At 43.6% G+C, this 25,302-nt stretch overlaps 1 protein-coding gene across 3 annotated transcripts in view; it reads left to right on the top strand.

Annotated features, from left to right (window-relative positions):
• Positions 1 to 14,763: 14,763 nt before the first annotated feature.
• Positions 14,764 to 25,302, top strand: part of Eif2ak1 (eukaryotic translation initiation factor 2 alpha kinase 1) — a 50,675-nt gene continuing 40,136 nt past the window's right edge. Inside the window, exon 1 of one of the 3 annotated variants that reach the window (XM_045143346.1) lies at positions 14,764 to 14,887. In XM_045143346.1, the coding sequence (XP_044999281.1) occupies positions 14,764 to 14,887 (124 nt within the window). Of the gene's footprint in view, positions 14,888 to 15,117; positions 15,229 to 25,302 lie in introns of those variants that run through there. The other 2 variants (XM_045143348.1, XM_045143347.1) reach the window with 2 other exon arrangements.

Genomic DNA, 25,302 nt, shown 5'->3' on the forward strand with positions numbered 1-25,302 from the left:
GCCAACAAAAGAATATAAACCAGGCCATTTTATGTCTGGAGGGAGCACGTTAAACGGAGTCCTACCCTTCCTTTGACTCTTACATTCTTTCTGCCACCACTTACTTGTGGAGGACAAAGGTTCTGGATTGGGCGCCATGATGGGTCGTATCACGGTTCAGCTTTCAGGAGGTGACACCCGGGGTTCATTGCTTCTCTGGCCACAGTCCCACTTGCTGCAGCCTCAAGACGACCCAAGAGAGGTTTCCCGCCAGGATGGGCCCCTGTGGAACCAACCCGTCAGGCCCTCAGGCAGCTGCAGCCTACCACAGACGTTCCAACGGTCGAGCAACCTTCTAAGCTATGGCGGCACTTCCGCTCAGTGAGTATCTACTTCCGGAAATGGCGGCCGCTAGCCAGCGAGCTACGGGTGCCGAGTGGGGCGGTTTGGCCCCACCTGGGATCAAAGGGAAACTGATAAGCCTGTTGGCCTGTGGCTCAAGAGGGACTTCCTGCCTCGTATTGTAGTCCCTAATGAGGGGGAAGGGTCTGAATGGGGACCTAGGTAGGCGGAGCCAGCTGCGGATGGAGTGAAGTGTGTTGGAATGTGTGCCCAGCTCACCTTAATTAATCATTAGCAGAAAATTGACAGATTTTTCTCGCAGGAGGGTAAGGGATGCCAGAGACAAAACTCTAATCTGAAAGATGGCAGTCTGTGCACATCAGCCAGAACCGTATCTGGTGAAGACTTCTAGCTGACAGAGTCCCAAGACTGTCGCGTGGCAGAGACAAGGGTGTGTGACAGCAAGAGCTGAACTGGCTCTTATCACACACTCACCCTTGAGATAATCTGTTAAGAAATTACTCATTAATCATACAGCGGTCTAATCCACTTAATCAACTCCTAAAGGTCTCACCATGTCTCATCGCTTAATCTCATAACAGGGACTTAACTTCAACGCGAGTTTCATACGGGATAAACCAAATTCAAAAGTACTTTCAGTGGCTTTTATTCTAGAAATAACTATTAGGTACAACTGGATTCCAAGTGCAAACATTCCTATACTCACTCCCCCTCCATGCTGTCAAGAGTGATCACTCTTAGTGCTGGGTATATAGTTTAGTCAGTGGAGTGATGGCCATGCACAAAGCCCTGGGTTTGATCCCAAGCACTGCATAAAATGGTGGTACTTGGGAGATAGAAGCAGGAGGACTTGAAATTCAAAGTCAATCATCTGCTCCATGCAGCTCCAAGACAGGCTGGGATACATGAGAACTATCTCAAAAGAATAAAAAGGTACTCGCTCTTATATTTTTTGTATGTGTGTGCAGGTGTGCGTGTGGAATATGTGGTAGGTACTTTGTGTGTGTACTCCAACGTGCTTGTGTGCAGAGGACAGAAGAGAATATTGGATGTCCTCTTATTGCTTGTTGCACTCAGGTTCACATTGCTGGTAGAAATCACCCAACCAAGAGCAGCTTGTGGGGGGAAAAAGAGGTTTATTTTGGCTTACAGGCTCAAGGGGGAAGCTCCATGGTAGCAGGGGAAAACGATGGCATGAGCAGAGGGTGGACATCACCCTCTGGCCAACATAAGGTAGACAATAGCAATGGGAGAGTGTGCCAAACACTGGCAAGGGGGAGCTGGCTATAATACCCATAAGCTCACCCCTAACAATACACTGCCTCCAACAGGTGTTAATTCCCAAATCTCCATCAGCTGGGAACCTAGCATCCAGAACACCTAAATTTATGGGGAGCACCTGAATCAAACCATCACCTTGCTCATATGCATATTTATTTCCTTGAGATTACATCTCTCTCTCAACCTGGAGCTACTGGCTGTCAGCAACCCCAGTGATCACTGTTGCTGCCCCCAGGGGACTGTAGTTACAGGGGTGCTTGGCCGTATCCAAGTTTTTACTTGGGTTCTGGGTGTCAAATTTGGCCATCTCTGGCTCCCGATCCTCTCATGCTTAAGCAGCAAGTGCTCTTAAATGCTGAGTCATCTTTCCAGCCCCAATCTTAGTTGTTTTTTTTTTTGTTTGTTTGTTTGTTTGGTTTTGTTTTCTAGGCAATGTCTCTAGCCCAGACTGACCTGGAATTTGCCATGTAGTCTCAGGGTGGCCTCTAACTTATGGTGCTCCTTCTACCTCTTGCCTCCCTAGTGTTGGGATTAAAGGTGTGCACCACCACGACAGACTTCACCTTATTTTTTAAATTTTATTTATTTTTGAACTTTTATTTATTTATTTTGAGAGAGAAAGATGGTTGGGGCAGGTAGAGAAATAGAATGGATGCACCAGGCCCATAGCCACTGCAGACTCACTGCAGACACATGTGCCACCTTGTGCATCTGGTTTATATGGCTACTGGGAGAATCAATCTGGGTCATTAGGCTTCGCAGGTAAATGCCTTTACAGCTAAGCCACCTCTCCAGTCCTGCATCTTAGTTTATTGGTTTGTATTTTTTTTTTAACAGTGTAAAAACTATACAAATGTTTTATTTTCCTAATATCAGTAAACAGAGTTAGAACCATATCAGTACACAGAACAGAGGCCTAGTGAAACTCACTCATGAACATGAAGGCTACTAGGAGGCCCAAGGAGTGCCGGGTGAATCGAAGGAAGAAAGGGACCCAGTGATCCCCTGGGGCTCCTCAGCAGCAGGAATAAGAATACTGGCACTGTCATGGTGACCATTACAATGCGGATAGCCCCAGTCACTCAAATGCAGAAACCAGTTCAAATTCTTGAGAAAAAAAAAAAAATCCAACTGGCACATGTATTCTAGAATTATCCACCACTGCTTCTCTTAAGTGTGAGCAGGGCAGCTTATGTGGTTGGTAAAAATACCTAGAAGAAACTATTAAAAAGGAGTACAACCATGACTAAAATTGACCTGTTAGAATTCTAAATTTAAATCTTGTCCTACCTCTGGAGAAGATGAAAATTCAGGACTAAGACAATCATGATGAAAGGTTACGAGGGGCTGGAGGAAAGCTCAGTGGAACAACACATCCTGACACTAGGCCAGGCCCTGGATGTGGTCTCCAGGAATAGAAAAACATCATCATTGCTACCCAGAAGCCCTGTATCTGTGATACAGTATAAAATCTAATTTCAATCATAATTTTGTTTTGTTTTTTGAGGTAGGGTTTCACTCTAGCCCAGACTGACCAGGAATTCACTATGTAGTCTAGGGTGGCCTCGAACTCATGGTGATCCTCCTACCTCTGCTTCCTGAATGCTGGAATTAAAGGCATGTGCCACCACACCCAGCCTAGTTAATTATTATTATTATTACTATTATTAGAGAAAGAGAGAATTAGCACACCAGTTCCTCCAGCCACTGCAATCAAACTCCAGACATCTTGTGTGCCTGTGCAACCATGACCACTTATGTCACCTTGTTCATCTGGCTTATGTGGGATCTGGAGAGTCAAACACAAGTCCTTAGGTCTTGTAGGCAAGCAACTTAACTGCTAAGCCATTTTTCCAGCCCCACCTTAGCTTTAAAATTTTTTTTTTTTAATTTTTACTTATTTATTTGAGACAGAGAGAGAGAGAATGGGCACACTAGGGTCTCCAGCCACTGCAAATGAACTCCAGACACATGTATCACCTTGTGCATCTGTATTACATGGATTCTGGGGAATCAAACTTAGGTCCTTTGGCTATGCAGGCAAGCACCTTAACCACTAAGAAATCTTTCTAGCCCTAGGTTTTGAGCAAGGGTGTCTCACTGGTCTGGAACTCGCCAAAGTAGGTTAACCCACATTGTCTAGAGAGCCCTAGGGATGTCTTCTCCCCAGCACTGGGATTACAGGTGTGTGCCCACACACATGGAATTTTTAAAAAATATTTATTTTATTTTATTTATTTGCAATCAGAGAGAGATAAAGAAGAGACAGACAGAGAGAGAATGGGTGTGCCAGGGTCTCTAGCCATTGCAAATGAACTCCAGATGTTTGTGCCCCCTTGTGCATCTAGCTTACATGGGTACTAGGGAATCGAACCTGGGTCCTTAGGGCTTTGCAGCAAGCACCTTAAGGATTAAGCCATCTCTCCAGCCTAGAATTTTTTTTTTTTTTTTTGTCTTTTTCCAGGCAGGGTCTCAATGTAGCCCAGGCTGACCTGGAACTCTGTAGTTCTTCCCTAGCCTTGAATTCATAGTGATCCTTTTTCCTTTGCCTCCTAAGGGTTGGGATTAAAAGTGTGCACCACAACATCTGGTTGAGTAATCACTATTTTCAAAATATATTTTTTTAGTGATTTATTTGCAAGGAGGAACAGAGAAACGGGGGGAAGAGGGGGAATGGGCATACCAGGATATTGTGCCACTACAAACGAACTCCAGTTGCATGTAACACTTTGTGCATCTGGCTTTATGTGGGTACTGGGAAATTGAATCTTGTTCCTTAGGCTTTGTAGGCAAGTGCCTTAACCGCTGAGACATCTCTCCAGCTCCATAATCACTTTAAAAAAAAAAATTTTTATTTGAGAGCGACAGAGAAAGAGGGAGAGAGAGAGAGAGAGAGAGAGAGAGAGAGAGAGAGAGAGAGGAAAAAAATGGGCACACCAGGGCCTCCAGCCACTGCAAACGAACTCCAGATGCATGCGCCCCCTTGTGCATCTGGCTAACGTGGGTCCTGGGGAATCGAGCCTCGAACTAGGGTCCTTAGGCTTTGCAGGTAAGCACTTGACTACTAAGCCATCTCTCCAGGAGTCAGCTAATCCTGGTAGTGTTCCCCTGTACATCCCAGCACTCAGAAGGGTGAGGTGTGAGGATTAGAACTGATGCACACCTTTAATCCCAGCACTCGGGAGGCAGAGGTAGGAGGATCACCATGAGTTCAAGGCCACCCTGAGACTACATAGTGAATTTCAGGTCAGCCTGCACTAGAGCGAGACCCTACCTCAAAACAACAACAACAACAAAAAGCCAGGCATGGTGGCACACACTTTTAGTCCCAGTACTTGGGAAGCAGAGGTGGGAAGATCACCGTGAGTTCAAGGCCCCCCTGAGACTACACAGTGAATTCAGGTTAGCCTGGGCTACAGTGAGAACCTACCTTGAAAAAAAAAAGTTCAAGCCCAGCCTAGTTTACATAGAGACTTCCAGGACAGCCTTGAATACTGGAATATATACTAAGATCATATCTTAATCTAATAATAAAGCCAAAAGCCAGGCATGGTGGCACACGCCTTTAGTCTCAGCACTTGGGAGGCAGAGGTAGGAGGATCACCAGGAGTTTGAGGTCAACCTGAGAGTGCATAGTAAATTCTAGGTCAGCCTGTGATAGATGAGACTCTACCTTGAAAAACCAAATAATGATGATAATAATAATAATGAAGCAAAATACTGAGGTTGGAGCTTGATGAGCCCATGAAGTCTGAGGTTGGTCCTTAACATTGTAAAAACTAAAACCAGAAGGCAGACTATAATTCCAGCACTTGGGTGGTGAAGGTAGGAAAATTAGGAGTTCAAGCCCATCTTTGCTGATTGTTAGTCTCTGGTTGTAAACTTGGCAGGATTTAGAATCACCATGTAGAAAAAAAAAAAGATCTTTTGACATAAGTGCTAGGATCTTTTTAGATTAGGCTAATTGCAGTGGAAAGACCTTCCCTACATGTTGTTTGTGCCATTCCTTGGGCTGGGGCTCCTGGACTGTGTAAAAATGAGAAAGGCAGGGCTGGAAAGATTGTTTAGTGGTTAAAGCACTTGCCTGAGAAGCCTAAGCAATCAGGTTTGATTCCCCAGTGCCCACATAAGCCAGATGTACAGGATAGCACATGTGTCTGGAGTTTGTGTGCAGTGGCTGAAGGCCCTGGCATGCCCATTCTCTCCCTCCCTCTCTCTTTCTCTCTGCTTCTTTCTTTCTCCCTCTAGAAATAAATAAATAAATAAATATTTTAAAAGAAAGAATGAAAAATAGAAAAAAGAACAAAAAGACAAATAAGTAGGTAAAAATTTTATAAGAGGAGAAAGGTAGCTGGTCACTGGCATTGACTCTCTACTTCCTCTCTGCTGGTGTGACACTGGTTTCTTGCTCTGGCCATGCTTTCCCCAACATGATGGACACTTCCCCTGAAAACAGCTGTAAACCAAAAATAAACCCTTTCCTCCCTTAAGTTGCTTTTGGTAGTTTATTTCTTTTCAGCAATGAGAAAGTAACTCAGCTACATGAGACTCTGTATCAAAAAGCCAAAAAAAAAAAAAATTCACATATCTTAACATTTTTACTACAACTATGTGTCCATAAATATATACTTTGACATATGTAAAAATTTACATGCGTGACACCATACTGATTTTTTTCTGAGGCTAAATCTGGAACCAAAATGCCTGGGTTTCAATCTGTCTGCCAAGGACCTGCCACTTTTTGATAAGATGAAAGTGTATAAGATTAGATAGCACCGACAGTCTCCCAATTCTCTGAAGACACGAAATTAGACATGCTATAAAAGTGAAATTTGTGATATGTAAATTACATCTCAACAAAACTGTTATGTGTATGCCAGCAAGAGAATTCCTGGTTGCAGTAACTATAAGTGGTATGACCTTGGGCAAAGCAGTTGCAGGGCTTCCTTGCCTGCGTGCTCTCATCTATGAAATGAGATCATCACAGCATCTACCTAGCATGTTGCTTATGAAGAGTGGATAAGTTAATAGTTGTGAAAACATTTAGGACAAGGTGGAGGAGTAGGGCTGACAGTGTTTAGTAAACACTAGCAATTACTCTTATTATAATTGTTCTCTATAATTTAGGGTTCTCATCTTGCTGTTTCAATGTCCCTGATGATATATCTGGACTAGTTAGCTTATTCTAACTCTCATAATATGCATTTATATTTATAATGTTTATCTCCTTTTCTACTGATGTATATTAGGCCATTTCTATATTATAACAACATTAATGCTACTAAACACTATCGAATACATCCTCAAGGGCTACAGGGATGGCTTAGGAATTAAGGCACTTGCCTGCAAAAGCTAAAGGACCTAGGTTTGATTCCCCAGTACCCACATAAAGCCAGATGCACAGTGGCACATGCATCTGGAGTTAATTTGCAGTGGCTAGAGGCCCTAGCACTTCCATTCTCTCTCTTTTTCTCAAATAAATAATAAATGATTGAATAAAAACCCTTACTTTCAGGGTATTTTTGTGGCAGGGTCTCATGTAGCCCTGGAAGCTAACTTTGAACTCACGATGTAGCTGGTGATGATTTGAGCTCCCAATACTCCAGCATCCCTCTTCTAAGGGGGGATTAGAGGTGTGGGCCATCCTGCTGACCTAGTATAGATGGAATTCTAAGTGATTGTAATGCCCTTAGCTGTCTCCTGAGATAATTTAGAAGGATAACATGGGTCCAACAACATTCATACTTTTTTGTCTTAGGTTTGTTTTGTTTCTTTTTAAGGTGGGGTCTTGCTCTTGCTCAGGCTGACCTGGACTTCGCTATGTAGTCTCAGGGTTGCCTCAAATTAAAGGCCATCCTCCCACCTCTGCCTCCTAAGTGCTGGTATTAAAGGCATGTGCCACCACGCCTGGTTTGTTTTCTTATTTGAAGCCGAGTCTCACTCTAGACCAGGCTGACCTGGAATTCACTATGTAGTCTCAGGATGAACTCTAATTTATGGTGATCCTCTTACCTCTGTCTCCCAAGTGCTGGGATTAAAGGCATTGTGTCACCACATCCGGCCATTCATACTTTTATTTTATTTTATTTTTATTCATTTGACAGGGAGAGAGAGAGAGAGAGAGAGAGAGAGAGTGAGAGAGGGAGAGAATGGGTACCCCAGGGCCTCCAGCTATTGCAAAGGAACTCCAGACATGTGTGCCCCCTTGTGCAACTGGCTAATGTGGGTCCTGGGGAATTGAACCTGGGTCCTTTGGCTTTGCCAAAAGTGCCTTAACCACTAAGCCATCCCTCTAGGCCCCCCACTTTTTTTTTATTTTTTAAAATATTTTTATTTATTTATTTGAGAGCGACAGACAGAGGAAGAGGCAGATAGAGAGAAGGAGAGAGAATGGGCGTGCCAGGGCCTCCAGCCACTGCAAACGAATTCCAGATGCATGCGTCCCCTTGTGCATCTGGCTAACGTGGGTCCTGGGGAGTTGAGCCTCGAACTGGGGTCGTTAGGCTTCACAGGCAAGTGCTTAACCGCTAAGCCATCTCTCCAGCCCAAGGCCCCCCACTTTTGTTTTGTTTTTCAAGGTAGGATTTCACTCTAGTCCCAGGTGGCGTTGAATTCAAGGCAATCCTCTTGCCTCTGCCTTCTGAGTGCTGGGAATAAAGGCATGAGCCACCATGCCTGGCTCATACTTTAAAAAACTTATTCATTTATTTATTTGCAAGCAGAGAGAAATAGAGAGAAGAGAGATAGAGAGAATGGGCATGCCAGGGCCTCCAGCCACTGCAAATTAACTCCAGATGCATGTGCCACTGTGCATCTGGCTTATGTGGGTACTGGGGAATCAAACTCAGGTCGTTAGGCTTTGCCAGTAAATATGGCTTAGTAGCTGTGCCATTTCTCCAGACCCCTTTCATACTTTTTTTTCCTTTTCTTTCCTTTCTTTTTTTGTTTTTTCAAGGTAGGGTCTCACTCCTCACTCTAGGCATAGTGGCACATGCCTTTAATCCCAGCACTCTGGAGGCAGAGGTAGGAGGATCACCATGAGTTTGAGGCCCCGAGACTACATAATGAATTCCAGTTCAGCCTGGGCTAGAGTGAGATTCTACCTTGAAAAGCCAAAAGAAGAAAAGAAAAAGAAAGAGAATGGGCATGCCAGGGCCTCAAGCTACTGCAAACAAACTTCACACGCATGGGCCACCTTGTGCATCTGTCTTATGTGGGTCCTGGGGGAATTGAACTTGTGTCCTTTGGCTTTGCAGGCAAGTTCCCTAACCACTAAACAATTCCCCCCCTTCATAATTTTAAGGAAGGAAGATTTAGTAAAAGATACTAAGATGAAGAACCCAGTAAAACAGAGAAAAACCAGAAGCTTGTCATGTCATGGAAGCAACGAGAGAAATATGTTCTTCAATGTTCATGTGACTACATGAAGGTTCATTACACTGATGTAACCATTCTTCTGTTTGTATCTGCATTTATTCATTGCTTTTCTACACTTAGATACATTTTCTTATTGATTTATCTTTTTGCCATTTTTTTCTCTCAATTTTTATTAACATTTTCCATGATTATAAAAAATATCCCATGGCAATACCCTCCCTTTCCCTCTCCCCCACTTTCTCCTTTGAAATTCCATTCTCCATCATATCCCCTCCACATCTCAACCATTCTCTCTTTTATTTTGATGTCATGATCTTTTCCTCCTCTTATGATGGTCTTGTGTAGGTAGTGTCAGACACTGTGAGGTCATGGATATGCAGGCCATTTTGTGTCTGGAGGAGCATGTTGTAAGGAGTCCTACCCTTCCTTTGGCTCTTACATTCTTTCCGCCACCTCTTCTGCATTAGACCCTGAGCCTTGGAAGGTGTGATTGAGATGTTACTCAGTACTCCAGTCACTTCTTTCCAGCACTATGATACCTTCTGAGTCATCCCAAGGTCACTGCCATCTTAAAAGAGAAGATTCTCTACCCAAAGTGAGAGTAGCATTAATATAAGGGTATAACTATAACTAAGAGAAGTGCTTACTGGGCAGTTTGATAAGCATAGTATATACACTTATCCAGCCATCAGCAGATGTTACACCCCTAGGGCTCATGACTACCCCTGTTTTAAGTTTTCAGTATTAGGGATGTATTCCCCTCCCATGGAGCGGGCCTCCAGTCCAATTGGAGGGCAGTTGGCTTACACCATGACAAACGTGCCACTATTGCACCTGTTGGCTCATTTGGCCTGGCTGGCCAGTTATAAGGCTTGCAGTGTCCACTGTTAAGTGTCTTCACTGGTGATTTCTCTTTCTCCCATTGAACTGCATGCAGAATGGCTTCTTCCAGCTGTCTGTCTGCTAGTCTACATGGAGGAGGTTACCAGCTCAGTTCCAGCAGGATTTCTCAGTGACCTTGCAGCCCAAGTATGTGGAGTCTTCAGCAATAGGGTCTTACCATCTATTCCTGGTGGGAAACCAAGGGCCTCAGCAATTTGCCATTTATTTTGGATATGCTCCTATATGTGGGCTAAAATGAAACTCTGCAAGCTGCTTATTGTCTTGTGGACAGTTTGCTTCTAGGGCTGGAGAGATAGCTTAGTGGTTAAGGCGCTTGCCTGCAAAGCCTAAGGACTCATGTTCGACCCTCCCACCTCAACACCTAAGCCAGACACACAGTGACACAAGCACACAAGGTCACACATGCTCACAAGGGGCCACACACGTCTGTAGTTTGATTTCAGTGACTGGAGGCCCTGGTGCACCAATCTGCTCTCTTACTCTCTCTCTTGCATTAAAAAAAAAAGGCCAGTCTGTTAGGCTTGCCTAAAAAAAAAAAAAAAAAAAAAAAAAAGTTTGTTTCTGTCCTATGTCTACCTGAATGAGTTTTCTTTTTGCTCACATCCATCAGTAAAAGTAGCATTTCTAGTGTGGTAGAAAAGTGGTGAGGGGGCTGGAGAGATGGCTTAGCAGTTAAGGCATGTGTTTGCAAAGCCTAGCAACCTGGGTTCAATTCCCCAATACCTACATAAAGTCAGATGCACAAAGTAGTGCATGTGTTCAGAGTTTATTTGCTGTGACTGGAGGCCCTAGCCTCATTCTCTCCTTGAAAATAAATGATTTATTTTTTCGTTGTTGTTGTTCTTTTAGGTAGGGTCTCTCTGTAGCCCAGGCTGACCTGGAATTCACTATGTAATCTCAGGGTGTTCTTGAACACATGGTGATCCTCCTACCTCTGCCTCCTGAGTGCTGGGATTAAAGGTGTGTGCCACCACATCTGGCATAAATGAAAATATTTTTTTAAAAAGTGGTGAGGGCCAGAGATTGCACAGCAATGTTTTCTTTCCAAAATTGGGGGGAATAAAAGAGGCCCATTTCTTTTAGTTCTAAGGATGGAACCCAGTGCTTTATGAATGCTAGGCAAGAACTCTTCCACTCAGCACTATCTCAAGCTCCACACTAGTGCTTTAATTCCTACAGAGTGTGTCACCATGAGCTGGGGGAGATAGCTTAGTGACTACAGTGCTGCCATTCAACTCAGAGTACCTGAGCTTGTATCCCCAGACCCCACACAAAAGCTGAAGCTGCTTCAGGCTTCTGCAATCCTAATGTGGCTATAGAGAGAAGGGAGGCTGGGACAAGAGAATTTTCCTGAAGCTCAGGAATGGAGTTGTTAACAATGAGAGACTCTGCCTCAGACAAGATGGAAGATGAGGACTGGAACCTGAAGCTATTTATACACACACACACACACACACACACACACACACACACAGAAGGATGGTATGGAGATGCATGCACACATACATACACACAAGTAAAAAACAAAAAAGCAGTATAAATGTAGAGTGTGAGCCGGGTGTGGTGGTGCACACCTTTAATCCCAGCACTCGGGAGGCAGAGGTAAGAGGATCACCATGAGTTCAAGGCCACCCTGAGACTCCATAGCGAATTCCAGGTCAGCCTGGGCTAGAGTGAGACCCTACCTGGAAAAAAAAAAAGTAGTGTGCTATTGTGTGGATGTTCATAATTTACTTCTTGCATTTTTATCTGTTATTGAGACAGGGTATCATTTAGCCCAGGCTGGCCTTGAACTCAGTATGTAGTTGAGGGTGACCTTCAGCTTCTGATCCCCTGCTCACACTCCCAGGTACTGAGGTTGTAGTCCTTAACCACCCTGCTTGGCTGCCTGGTTTAGGTGGAGCTGGGTCTCAGACCTAGGGCTCTGTGCATGTTAGGCAAGCACTCTAGCAACTGAACTATATCCCCAGCCCCTATCTTCCCATTTCTATAGCATCATCAGAGTTGCAATTAATTGATTTAAAAAATTATTTTATTTATTTGAGAGAGAAAGAGGGAGAGAGAGAGAGAATTGGCATGCCAGAGCCTTTAGACACTGCAAATGAACTCCAGATGTATGGGCCCCCTTGTGCATCTGGCTTAGGTGGATCTTGGGGGATTGAACCTTTGTACTTTGGCTTTGCAAGCAAACACCTTAACTGCTAAACCATCTTTCCAGCCCATTAATATACTTTTTTTAAGTTTTCCTAATGACTTTTGAACAGTATATTTTTGCTTGCTTTTAACCTTTAACTTTATTTATTTATTAGATACAGATAGATAATGAATGAATGAATTCCAGGGCCTCCTGCCACTGCAAATGAACTCCAGACACATGTGCCACTTTGTGTATCTGGCTTTACATGGGTAGTACTAGGCAATCAAATTCAGGATGGCAGGCTGTGCAAGCAAATACCTTTAACCACTCAGCCATTTCTCCAGCCCCTTTTAATCCTTAAAAAACAAACAAAAAAAAAAAAAAAAGACAGGGTTTCAAGGAGCCCAGATTGACCTTGAACCCTTGAATCTCCTGCTTCCACTTTCCACATGCTGGGATCACATACCTGTGCCACGATGCTAGCTTATCCTTTTCCTTTGGACATATTCCTGAAAGTGGACTTGTGGAGTCACAAGTATAAGCATTAAAAAAAATTATTTATTTATTTGCAAGCAGAGATAGAGAGAGACAGACAGAGAGAATGGGCACACCAGGGCTTCCAATCACTACAAACAAATGCCAGACACATGCACCACTTTGTGCAGCTGGTTTTATGTGGGTCCTGGGGAATTGAACTCGGATGGTAGGCTTTGCAGGCAAGTTCCTTAACTGCTGAGCCATTTCTCCAGCTCTGTGGTCATTTTTTTTTTTTAATCTGTGGATACATTTAGTTAAATCACTCCAGTCCAGTCAATTTCTACTTTTCCTGTTCCAATCTATTCCATTCCATTCTATTTATTCGCACTTGTGTGTAAGCACATGTGTGTGTATGGGTACACCAGGGTCCCTTGCACCACCTTTGCATCTGGCTTATGTTGAGTGGCTTGGGAATTGATCCCTGGTTGGCAGGATTTGCAAGCAAGCATCTTTAATCATTGAAGCATCATTACAGATTCTCAAATCTTCTATTACTGAACCCGAACTGAACTTTACACTCTCAAGGTTGGAACATTTCAATTGTAAAACTCTAAAAAACAAAACAAAACAAAACAAAAAACACAAAAAACAGGAATTTCCTTTAGGTTGGATTCACTCTGGAATTTCTTGCATTTCTCATTTTGTTATGGTCTGTAATAGACCAAAATAAGTTCAGTTGTAGTTGAGTTAGTTCTTTTTAAAAAAACTTTTGGTTATTTTTATTTATTTGAAAGCGACAAAATGAGAAAGAGGCAGATAGATAGATAGAGAATGGGCGTGCCAGGGCCTCCAGCCACTGCAAATGAATTCCAAACGCGTGCGCCCCTTTGTGCATCTGGCTAACGTGGGTCCTGGGGAATCAAGCCTCAAGCCAGGGTTCTTAGGCTTCACAGGTAAGCGCTTTAACGGCTAAGCCATCTCTCCAGCCCTTCGTGTTAGTTCTTGTTGATGCTTTTGTTGTGACACAGGTTATTGTGTAACTCAGGCTGGTCTCAAACACACTATATAATGGAGGATCACCCTTCAGCCTCCACCTTCCAAGTTGTCAAGTGCTAGCATTACAGATATTTATTTTTTCTTTTATCAAATTTATTTGTTTATTTATTTGAGAGAGAGACAGACACAGAGAGGAAGTGTATGGGCATGCCACTGCAAACGAACTTCAGATGCATGTGCCACTTTGTGTATCTGGCTTCATGTAGGTGCTGGGGAATTGAGCCCAGGACTTTAGGCTTTGCAAGCAAGCAGCTTTAACCGCTGAGCCATCTCTCTAGCCCCATTACAGGTACTGAGTCATCATTCCCAGTCATACTTTTAATTTTATTATTATTATTCAGCTTTTCGAGATGAGGTTTTGCTCTAGCCCAGGCGGGCCTGGAATTCACTATGTAGTCTCAGGCTGGCCTCGAACTCACAGGAATCCTCCTACCTCTGCCTGTTGAGTGCTGGGATTAAAGATGTGCGCCACCACACCTGTTTGATTTTTTTGAATTTTTTTATCATTTTATTTATTTATTTATTAGATACGGAGGGACAGAGGGAGAGAGAGGGAGAGAGAATGGGCACACCAGGGCCTCTAGCCACTGCAAACGTACTCCAGACGCGTGTGCCCCATTGTGCATCTGGCTAACATGGGATCTGGAGAATGGAACCTGGGTCCTCAGGCTTCGCAGGCAAATTCCTTAATCGCTAAGCCATCTCTCCAGCCCGATTTTTTTTTTTTAATGTTAACACAAAAAATATATGTACAAAAAGTTATCATTTCTAAGCTGGGCGCGGTGGCATGCGCTTTAACCGCTAAGCCATCTCTCCAGCCCAAAGTTATCATTTCTAATTAGTCCCAGCAGTCGGCTGACTTTTGCAGAGATATCCTGGTTTGGGCATAAAGTATGTCCATTGCCATTCGTCCGAAGACAACAGCCAGACAAGAGCTCCCGCCCTCGTCGCGGCACGCGCGCTCGAGAGCGGCCTCCTGTCCCCAGGTGGGAGACAGGGGGCGGAGCTAGTGCCAGGGGCGGAGCTAACGCGGGCCCCGCCCCCGACGGCGGCTCGGAGAGTCCTCAAGTCGGGATTTCCGTCGGACAAGGGGCTACTTCCGGCTTGGGCTGCGCTCTCTGGGGACGCGGACGGAGGAAGTGCTGGTCGCGCCTGCGGGGGGCCGGGCTGCCGCCCACGCGCGGCCCGCGATGCTCGGGGGCGGCTCGGCAAGCCCGGAGCGCGAGGCGGAGGAGCCCGTGGCGGGGGCGCGGGCGGCAGCGGGGCCGCCTGCCATCGACTTTCCCGCGGAAGTCTCGGACCCCAAGTACGACGGTGAGATGCGAGCGCCGCCCGCGGGCCACCCGCGCCCCGCCGCGGCACTCACCTGGGATAGCCGTGCTGCCTCTGGCCTTGAACCCGGGACCCGCGGGTGCGGGGTGGGAGGGCGACGGGGAGCAGGTCGTCTGTCCTCCTGTCTGTTGTTGGTCTTTCCTTTCTGCTGACCGACGTCCTTGCAACTGGGCACCACTCGCTTCCCTGCGGCAGTTTCCCAGGTCCTGCTGCGTTGCTTGTCTTTTGAGTGTTTTGCATCATTGCTAGGATCACTGACGATTTCTCACAGCGGGGAGATGTGGAAATGCCTAACTTTTCTTGAGGCTCTTGGCTACCAGGAGGTAGGGAAAAATTAAGTTATCCAACTTAAAGTGGGTGGTCCTCAAAACACTGACTCTCGCCAGGCCCAAGTGTCTAGTATTCATTTTATTTATTTTATATATTTTATTTTATTAAAAGTGCAGTTGCTGCTACCAGTTGCTTTGGCTCTTCCTAGAAGTAAACACTACTATCAAGAATGATGCATTGGGAGCTAGAGAGGTGGCTCAGCAGTCAAGGCATTTGCCTGCAAAGTCTAAGGAACCCTAGGTTCCATTTCCCAGAACCAGTGTAAGCCAGATGCACAAGTTGGCACTTGTGTCTGGAGTTTGTTTGCAGTGGCTGGAGGCTCTAGCTTGCTCACTGTTTTCTTCCCCTCTCTCTAATAAATTAAAATTAAAATTAAAAATGACAGATGGATACAGAGATTTCCCCAACATACAAGTAGTATGTTGTAATAACGCTGCACTGTGAAAAGTGTTATGTCATAGGAAAAGTCCCAGCTGTAAACATGCAAGTGAGTCTTCTGTGATAAGAGTTTCTGCAAACCCAAGATTATTCTGGAAGGGAGTGATCTTAGACAAGCTTATAACTTTTACTGCTGGGTTACTGATAATAGTTACTTACATATTGCCATTTCTTTGAAGGATGTTTAGAATGTGCGCAGTTAACTTTTTTTATATGTAGATGTATGTGAAATTGTAACTTTTTTGTTTTTGTTTTTTGAGGGCCTCACTGTAGTCCAGGTTGACCTGGAATTCACTATGTAGTCTCAGGATGGTCTTGAACTCTCAGTGATCCTCCTGTTCTCTGGGATTAAAGGCATGCATCACCATGCCCCAGCTCATAACATTTTTTTTTTAATTTATTTATTTATTTATTTATTTTGAGAGCGACAGACACAGAGAGAAAGACAGAGGGAGAGAGAGAGAATGGGTGCGCCAGGGCTTCCAGCCTCTGCAAACGAACTCCAGATGCGTGTGCCCCCTTGTGCATCTGGCTAACGTGGGACCTGGGGAACCGAGCCTCGAACCGGGGTCCTTAGGCTTCACAGGCAAGCGCTTAACCGCTAAGCCATTTCTCCAGCCCCAGCTCATAACATTTTAAATAGACTAATAAAAAGTAATTAATTGCTGTCCCACAGGTGGGTTCTTCCATTTGAGGCTTTCACACTGCCAGTTAATGGTAGAGTAAATGCTAAACGTAGCTTGAGCAGTTCGTTGTAGGACCTGTTCTGGAGCTCACCTCAGCCTCTGGTAGGACTACCATAGACACTTCCTGTGGAATACCACACTTCAGGAGGGAGGGAGAGGGACAGCAGTGACTGTTTTGTGAGTTAATTTTCTGCTTTCATCTGTTAGCAGTTTTTCAAGAATATTATCTTGGATTAGTCCTTTAGGCTGTTTTTCTTTTCTCCTTTATTTTCTCTTCCTTCTTCCTTCCCTCCCTCCCTCCCTCCCTCCTGAACTAGAGAGTGAATCCAGGACCTTGCAGTCCAGGGCCTCTAGCCATTGCATACAAACTCGAGATGCATGTACCACCTTGTGCATCTGTCTTTTAAGTGCCTTAGCCACGAAGCCATCTTTCCAGCCCTCTTTTTACTTATTTGGCTTTTCAAAGTAGGGTCTCACTATATCCCAGGCTGACCTGGAATTCATGATGTGGTCTCACGGTGCCCTTGAACTCACTGTGATCCTCCTACCTCTTCTAATACAGTGCTGAAATTAAATGTATGAGCCACCACACCTGGCTGCTGCTTCTTTTGTTTGTTTTTTCTAGGTAGAGTCTTGCTCTAGCTTAGCCTGACCTGGAATTCAGTGTGTAGTCTCAGGCTAACATCAAACTCATGGCTATTCTCCTACCTCTGCCTCCCTAGTGGTAGGATTAAAGGCGTGTGCCACCACATGTGGCTACTTTTTATTCTTTTTTTAAAATTTTATTTGTTTGTTTGTTTGTTTGTTTGTTTTCCCAGCTAGGGTTTCACTCTAGCCCAGGCTGACCTGGAATTCACTTTGTTGTCTCAGAGTGGCCTCCAACTCACAGCAATCCTCCTACCTCTGCCTCCTGGGTACTTGGATTAAAGTTGTGTGCAACCACACCTGGCTAAAAATTTATTTATTTATTTTATAGAGAGTGCGGGAAAGAATGGGCATGCCAAGGCCTTCAGCCTCTGCAAACAAATGTGCTGCCTTGTGTATATTCTGGGGAATCGAACCTGGGTCGTTTGGCTTTGCAGACAAGTTCCTTAACCACTAAGCCATCTCCAGCACTACATTTTATTCTTTTTTTTTAAAAAATTATTTATTTATTTGAGAGCAACAGACACAGAGAGAAAGACAGATAGAGGGAGGGAGAGAGAATGGGCGCGCCAGGGCTTCCAGCCTCTGCAAACGAACTCCAGACACGTGCGCCCCCTTGTGCATCTGGCTAACGTGGGACCTGGGGAACCGAGTCTCGAACCGGGGTCCTTAGGCTTCACAGGCAAGCACTTAACCGCTAAGCCATCTCTCCAGCCGTACATTTTATTCTTGAGACATGGTCTTACTAGGTTGCTGAGGGTGGTCTTGAACTTGGGGTCTTCCTGCTTCAGCCTTTCAAGTAACTGGGATTGTAAGACTGAGCAATCAGGTCTGGGCCTGTCTTTTTTTTTTTTTTTTAACAGATGAACTCCAGACACATGTGTCCCCTTGTACATCTGGCTAACATGGGTCCTGGAGAATTGAACCTGGGTTCTTTGGCTTTGTAGGCAAATGCCTTAGTCGCTAAGCCATCCCTCCAGCCCTTAAATTTTATTTTTTAAGAGAGGAAAAGAAGCAGAGAGAGAGAGAGAATGGGTACACCAGGGCCTTTCAGTTGCTGTGAACAAACTCCAGATGTGTTTGCCACCATGAGCACACATGCGACCTTACGCACTTGTGTTACTTTGGGGTCTGGCTGTGTGGGACTTGGAGAGTTGAACAGGCATTCTTAGGCTTTGCAGGCAAATACCTTAGCCACTGAGCCATCTCTGTAGCCTCTGTCTTTCTTCTTTTAAATTTTTAATTAGTTCAGTTTAGGGAGCATGGTTTCGAGGTAGGGTTTCACTCTAGTCTAGGCTGACATGGAATTTACTGTGTAGTCTCAGGATGGCCTTTAACTCATGGCCACCCTCCTACCTCTGCCTCCTGAGTGCTGAGATTAAAGGCATGAACCACTACTCCTGACTCTAAATTTATTTATTAATTTATTTGGTTTTTCAATGTAGGGCTCACCGTAGCCCAGGCTGACCTGGGATTCACTATGGAGTCTCAGGGTGGCCTTGAACTCACAGCAATCCTCCTCCCTCTGCCTCCCGAGTGCTGGGATTAAAGGCATGCACCACCACACCCAGCTTAAATTTATTTTTTATTGACAACTTCCATAATTGTAGAGAGTGGTCAGTTTCCTCCATAATGGACATGCCACTATTGCACCCCTTGGCTCATTTGGCCTGGCTGGCTAGATTTAAAGCTTTCAGTGTCTACTGTTGAGTATCTCCACTAGTTATTTCTCTCTCTCCCATTGAACTGCATGCAGAATGGCTTTCTCCAGCTTTCTGTCAGCTGGTCTACATGGAGGAGGTTTTCAGCTCAGCTCCAACAGGATTTCTCATTGACCTTGCAGCCCAAGTATGTAGAGTTGTCAGCAGTAAGGTCTTACCATCTATTCCAGGTGGGAAACCATGAGCATTGGCAATGGCCTGTAATGTTTTGGGGGTATCAATGACTTCCCTGGCCAACAACTCACTGGAAGATATCCCATCCCTGGCACTGAATTTTTTTTAGTAACAATCTATGGCTTCTGAGTGTTCCATTGTCCAAAAAAGTAAGTTTCCATATGACTTGTTTATATCCTCTTAGATTTTGATTAGCCCTCCTTCCATGTTTCCTTTACTCAGTCTCTTCCCTTGACTTCACTTAGGCCTTTTCACCCCCATTAATTTGTTCTTCTACTTACATATATACAATACCATCCTATTAAGTCTCTCTCCCCCCTTTCTGTTCACTTTATATCCCCTTTCTATCTTACTGGCCTCTGCTACTGAGTTTTCTTCTTACTCACATCCAATCATTTGCAGGTAGGATCCACATATGAGCAAGAACATGCGACATTTGACTTTCTGTGCCTAGGTTACCTCACTAAGTATAATCCTTTCCAGATGCATCCATTTTCCTGCAACTTTCATAACTTCATTTTTCTTTAGCACTGAGTACAACTCCATTGTATAAATGTGCCACATATGCATTATCTACTCATCAGTTGAGGGACATCTATGCTGGTTCCATTTCCTAGCTATTGTGAATAGAACCGCAGTAAACATGGTTGAGCAAGTGTCTCTAAGGTAGTCCTAAGACGAGTCCTTAGGATATATGCTTAGGGGTGTTATAGCTGGGTCACGTGGTAAATCGATTTTTAGCTATCTCAGGAACCTCCACATTAATTTCCACAATGGGTGGACCAGATTGCATTCCCATCAACAGTGTGGAGGGTTCCACTTTTTCTGCATCTGATGGGGAGTGCATGAAATGTGTAGATTGCTTTTGGTAAGATTGTCATTTTCACAATATTGATTCTTCCAATCCAAGAACAAGGGATGTCTTTCTATTTCATAGTGTCTTGTGCAATTTCTCGCTTGAGTGTTTTAAAGTTTTTATTGTAGAGATCTTTTACTTCCTTGGTTAGGTTTTATTCCAAGGACTTTATTTATTTATTTTGATGCAATTGTGAATGGGAGTGCTTCTCTGATTTCATCCTCTGTGTTTGTTGTTAGCATATAGGAAGGCTACTGATTTCTGTGTGTTTATTTTGTATCCTGCTACTTGGCTATAGGTGTTTGTTAGCACTAACAGTTTGCTGTTAAATAAAAGTGGGCCTCAAAACAACCAAAAATAAATAAATATATAAAGTGGGGACAGTGAACATTCCTGTCTTTTTCCTGATTTTAGTGAGAAAGCTTGAAATTTTCTTCCATTTAGTATTGTGTTGGCTGTAGGTTTGTCATAAATAACCTTTATTATGTTGAGATATGTTCCTTCGATTCCCAGTTTCTGTAGGACTTTTACCATGAAGGGATGTTGGATTTTGTCACATGCTTTTTCTGTATCTATTGAGATGAGCATGTGTTTTTTGCCCTTCAGTCCATTTATATTATATAATGTATTACATTTATTGATTTGCATATGTTGAACCATCCCTGCATCTCTGGGATTAAGCCTACTTGGTTGGGGTGAATGATCTTTGTGATATATTCTTGTATTTTGTTTGGCTGATATTTTTTTGAGAATTTTTGCATATATGTTCATGAGGGAGATTGGTCTGTAATTTTCTTTTTTTGTTCCATCTTTGTCTGGTTTTAGTATCAGGGTGATGCTGGCTTCATAGAAGGAGTTTGGTAGGATTCCTTCTTTTTCTATTTTATGGAAAAGTTTAAGAACACATTGGTGTTAGTTTTTCCATGAGGGTCTGGTAAAATTCACCAGTGAATCCATCTGGGTCGGAACTTTCTTTGTATGGGAGATTTTTTTTTTTTGTTTTTTTCCGACATAGGGTCTCACTGTAGCTCAGGGTGGCCTCAAACTCATAGTGATCCTCTTACCTCTGCCTCCCCGGTGCTGGTGCTGGGATTAAAGGCGTGGGCCACCATGCCCAGCTCATGTTGGGAGATTTTTTTTTAAATAAATTTTTTTTGTTTCTTTATTTGAGAGCAACAGACAGTGAAAGAAGCAGAGAGAGAAAGAAAGAGAGAGAGAATGGGCGCGCCAGGGCCTCCAGCCACTGCAAACGAACTCCAGACACATGCGCCCCCTTGTGCATATGGCTAAATGGGTCCTGGGGAATCAAGCCTCGAACCGGTGTCCTTAGGCTTCACAAGCAAGTGCTTAACCGCTAAGCCATCTCTCCAGCCCAAGTTGGGAAATTTTTGATAACCACTTGGATCTCCATACTTGCTGTAGTCTATTTAAGTGGTTATTCTCATCTTGGTTTAATTTTGGTAGGTCAGATAAATCAGATTTAATATGTAACTCACCCTACTGTGGAATAGGCAATGAGCACTTCCAATTCAGGCCTATCCACCAGGCTTCTTTGGCAGGTACTGACCTGGTGTAATTCCAGCTACCTTTTGGGATGGCTTTGGTCTCAGTCATGCTGCACACAGCTGCTTGGGTCCCTCTTTGGTGCGCTGTGGGCTCAGGCAGGCTGGCTGAGTCAGTGGGTCACTGCTGATAGCCTGTGCTGGGTGTTGTGTAGGTGAGCTCCCTTCCCCAGGTCTCCCGTGCTTGCTGGTGCTTGTACTGGCAGTGGGGGAGGGGAAGCTGTGCATGGTGAGCGTCAGCAATCCAAGCCTTGGTACTGGTGAGGTGGGAGGCAGAGGCAGGAGAATCCCAGTAGCTTGTGGGCACACACACACACACACACACACACACACACACACACTCCCAATCCCACACATAGGACTGCACACATACATATACACACCACGCATACAACACACACAAAGATAATAGGGAAAAAATAGAATATAAAAGGGATTTACTACAGAAATGGCCAGAAAGATTATGACAGTTTTTTGCTCCTACAGGTGAAACCATCTCACCTTGCCTTCATTAGTGTGCCCATTACAGCCAGCTTCCTAATAGTAAACTGTGATTTCCTTCCTGCACACTGTCATTTCTAACAGCTTCAGATTACTGTTCTATTGTATGTATGTAACTTGATTAACAATTTTCAATGTTCTGAACAGCATTATGCTGAAATCTTATATACATATATCTGTTGTACTTTTGTTTATTTCCTTGGCATGTTTCCAGAAGTAAAATGGATGCGTCAAAGATTTACACATTGTGTGCTGGAGAGATGACTTGGCGGGTAAGGGACTTGCCTGCAAAGCCAAAGGACCCAGGTTCAATTGCCCAGTTCCCTCGTAAAGCCAGATGCATAAGGTGGCATATGCATCAGGAGTTCATTTGCAGTGGCAAGAAGGCCTCGTGCGCCCATTCTTTCTCTCTCTTTACCTCCCCTCTCTCTTAAAAAAAAAAAAAAATATATATATATATATATATATATATATATATATATATATATATTTTTTTTTTTTTTTAATTTTTAAATTTTTTTTTATTTTTTGGTTTTTCGAGGTAGGGTCTCACTCTGGTCCAGGCTGACCTGGAATTCACTATGTAGTCTCAGGGTGGCCTCGAACTCATGGCAATCCTCCTACCTTTGCCTCCCGAGTGCTGGGATTAAAGGCATGCACCCCGATGCCTGGCAATAAATTTTTTTTTTTCAACTTGCCAGGTTACTTTATTTGGTAATTGTTAAAGTTGAAACATTTGGTGATCCCTTAATATTGAAAAAAAATTTATTGACAACTTTTATACATGTGCATAATGTATGCTGATTACAATCCCCTCTCATTACCTTCTTTTGACCTTCCTCTCTCTTTCCTTCTCCTTTAAAGGATATAATTGGATAATGAAGGTGAAAACAAGTTCTTAACATTAAAAAAAAAAAATGTGTGATACTTTGAAAGCAATAGGTAAAGGTCTTCAATGTGCAGCACCCCACACTGGGAAATAAATCTTTACTGTTTGAGTGAAGCCCTGTGGATAAAGTCTTCCGGAGACTGATCTAGCAATGTGTGTCAAGATGGGTATAAATGTTGACTCATACATAATTCCACCTTAGGAATTTACCAAGGAAAAGTATTTTTAGATTTGGATGAGGCGCATCACAGCTTTGTTTATTCCCATGGAAATGTAAAGGAAACAAATCCCTCTAGGTAAGCTGCCGTGGCGTGGCGTCAGCTTGGTATGTGTTACCCCTTCAGTGTAGTAATAGTGGTGAAAGGAAAGCGTTATGCCATATCCACGGGAATGAGCAATTATGAACTGAGATATGTATCTCGTTTTATATTTCACACCTTAAGGGGAAAAGGAACCCTTCACAGAGGGATAGCAAATGTTGTCAGTGGTTATGTTTCAACGGTGGGATTAATGGTGTTTGCATTCCTCCCCTTCCTTCCTTCCTCTATCACTCTTCTTCCCTCCCTCTCTCATTCTTTCCTTTTACCCCTTCATTTCACTTCCTCTTTGTCAAGTTTCTCCCAACGAGCAGACAGAGGTCTGGGCAAAGAATGTTTACCAGTAGTATTGCAAAGCAGGGATTCTGGAGCCAAATGGCCTAAGTCTGAATTTTCAGTCTTTGCTTTGTAAAAATCTGTGATATCGCATGTGCCACTTAACATGTTTCTGTGACAGCTTCCCTCATATTTCAATGCAGGTAATTATAGTTCCTAACTCCACCATCAGCTTACATGAGGGATTAAATGGTAGTGGGGGGTAATGTACTAAGGTAACTAGTGTATATTTGCACAAGGCAGATGTTACTAAATATTTATAATTCAACAATTGGGAACGTGATAGCGCTGTTTCCATTTTGTAGAAAACATTCATCATCATTTTAACTTTTACATGCAAGTTAGCAAGAAGAGACAGTATTGTCATAGATGAATCCAGTTTTAAATTAGGTCCCCCAGAAACAATAAAATGTTTTAAAAAGGTTTACATATTGTAATTTCTAGAACTTACTGCCAAAGGTTGTAAACAGTTTCGTGTTTTGGACTTGGTATGTGTGATATTCATGTGTGCATACACAGTGTGTTTGGGTATGTCTGCTTTTCTCTGCCCCTGACACTAATTATTTCAGGCTTTAACTAGTTGACAGTCTGCTGGACAGACTCTTGTGTGTATTTAATATGTATGTCAATAATCAGTTATATTAAACCAATTTGAATCAATTGTGCTTTATTTTTCTTATAGCTTGTGAGAGCTCTATATAAATTTTACTTATATTCTTTTTTTTAACTTTTTATAGACAACTTCCATAATTATAGGCAATAAACCATGATAATCCCCTCCCTCCTCCACTTTCCCCCTCACAACTCCACTCTCCATCATGTCCCCTCCCTCTCTCCGTTAGTCTCTATTTTAACGTCATTATCCTTTCCTCCTATTATGAGACTCTTGTGTAGGTAGTACCAGGCATTGTGAGGTCATAGATATCCAGGCCATTTTGTGTCTGGAAGATTGCATTATAAGCATTCCTACCCTTCCTTTGGCTCTTTTTTTTTTTTTTTCTACCACCTCTTCTGCAATGGACCCTGAGCCTTGAAAAGTGAGATAGAGGTTTCAGTGCTGAGCACTCCTCTGTCACTTCTTCTAAGCAATGTGGTGCCTTTTGAGTCATCCCAAGGTCACTTCCATCTAAAAAGAGAAGCTTCTGCAACCCAAAAGTAAGAGTAGTATTAATATAAGGGTATGAACATTAAGAAGTGCTTACTGGGCAGTTTGGTGAGCATATGTGCATTTAGCCAGACAGCAGCAGGCGTTACACCCTTAGGGCTCATGACTTCCCCTATCATAGGTTTTCAGTGTCAGGGATGTATTCCCTCCCTTGGAGCGGGCCTCCAGGCTAATTAGAAAGTGGTTGGTTTTCCTCTGTAATAGACATGCCATTGTTGCACCTGTTGGCTCATTTGGTCTGGCTGGCCCAACTTAAGGCTTGCAGTGTCCACTGTTTATCTCCACTGATGACTTCTGTCTCCCATGGAGCTGCATGCAGTGTGGCCTTTTTTTGCTTTCTGTCAGCTGGTCTACATGGAGGAGGCTATCAGCTCAGCTCCAGCAGGATTTCTCAGTAACCTTGCAGCCCAAATATGTGGAGTCTTCAGCAATTGGGTCTTACCATCTATTCCTGATGGGAAACCAAGAGCCTTGGCAATGGCCTGTAATGATTTGGGGGCAGCAGGGACCTCCCTGGTCTTTTAAAATTTTTATTTATTTATTTGTGTATATTTTTGCATATGAAAGAGAGACATTGAGAGAGACTGGGCATGCCAGGACCTCTAGTCGCTGCACATGAATTCCAGACACATATGCCACCTGTGCATGTGGCTTTACTGGGGAGTCAAATCTGAGTTTTCATAGGCTTCATAGGCAAGTGCCTTAACTGCTGATCCATCTCTTCAGCCCTATTTCCTTATATTTTTGTCATGAGTAGTACAAATACATGTACTGTAT

Source organism: Jaculus jaculus, chromosome 2 (genome assembly GCF_020740685.1).
Source record: "Jaculus jaculus isolate mJacJac1 chromosome 2, mJacJac1.mat.Y.cur, whole genome shotgun sequence".
Taxonomy (NCBI): domain Eukaryota; kingdom Metazoa; phylum Chordata; class Mammalia; order Rodentia; family Dipodidae; genus Jaculus; species Jaculus jaculus.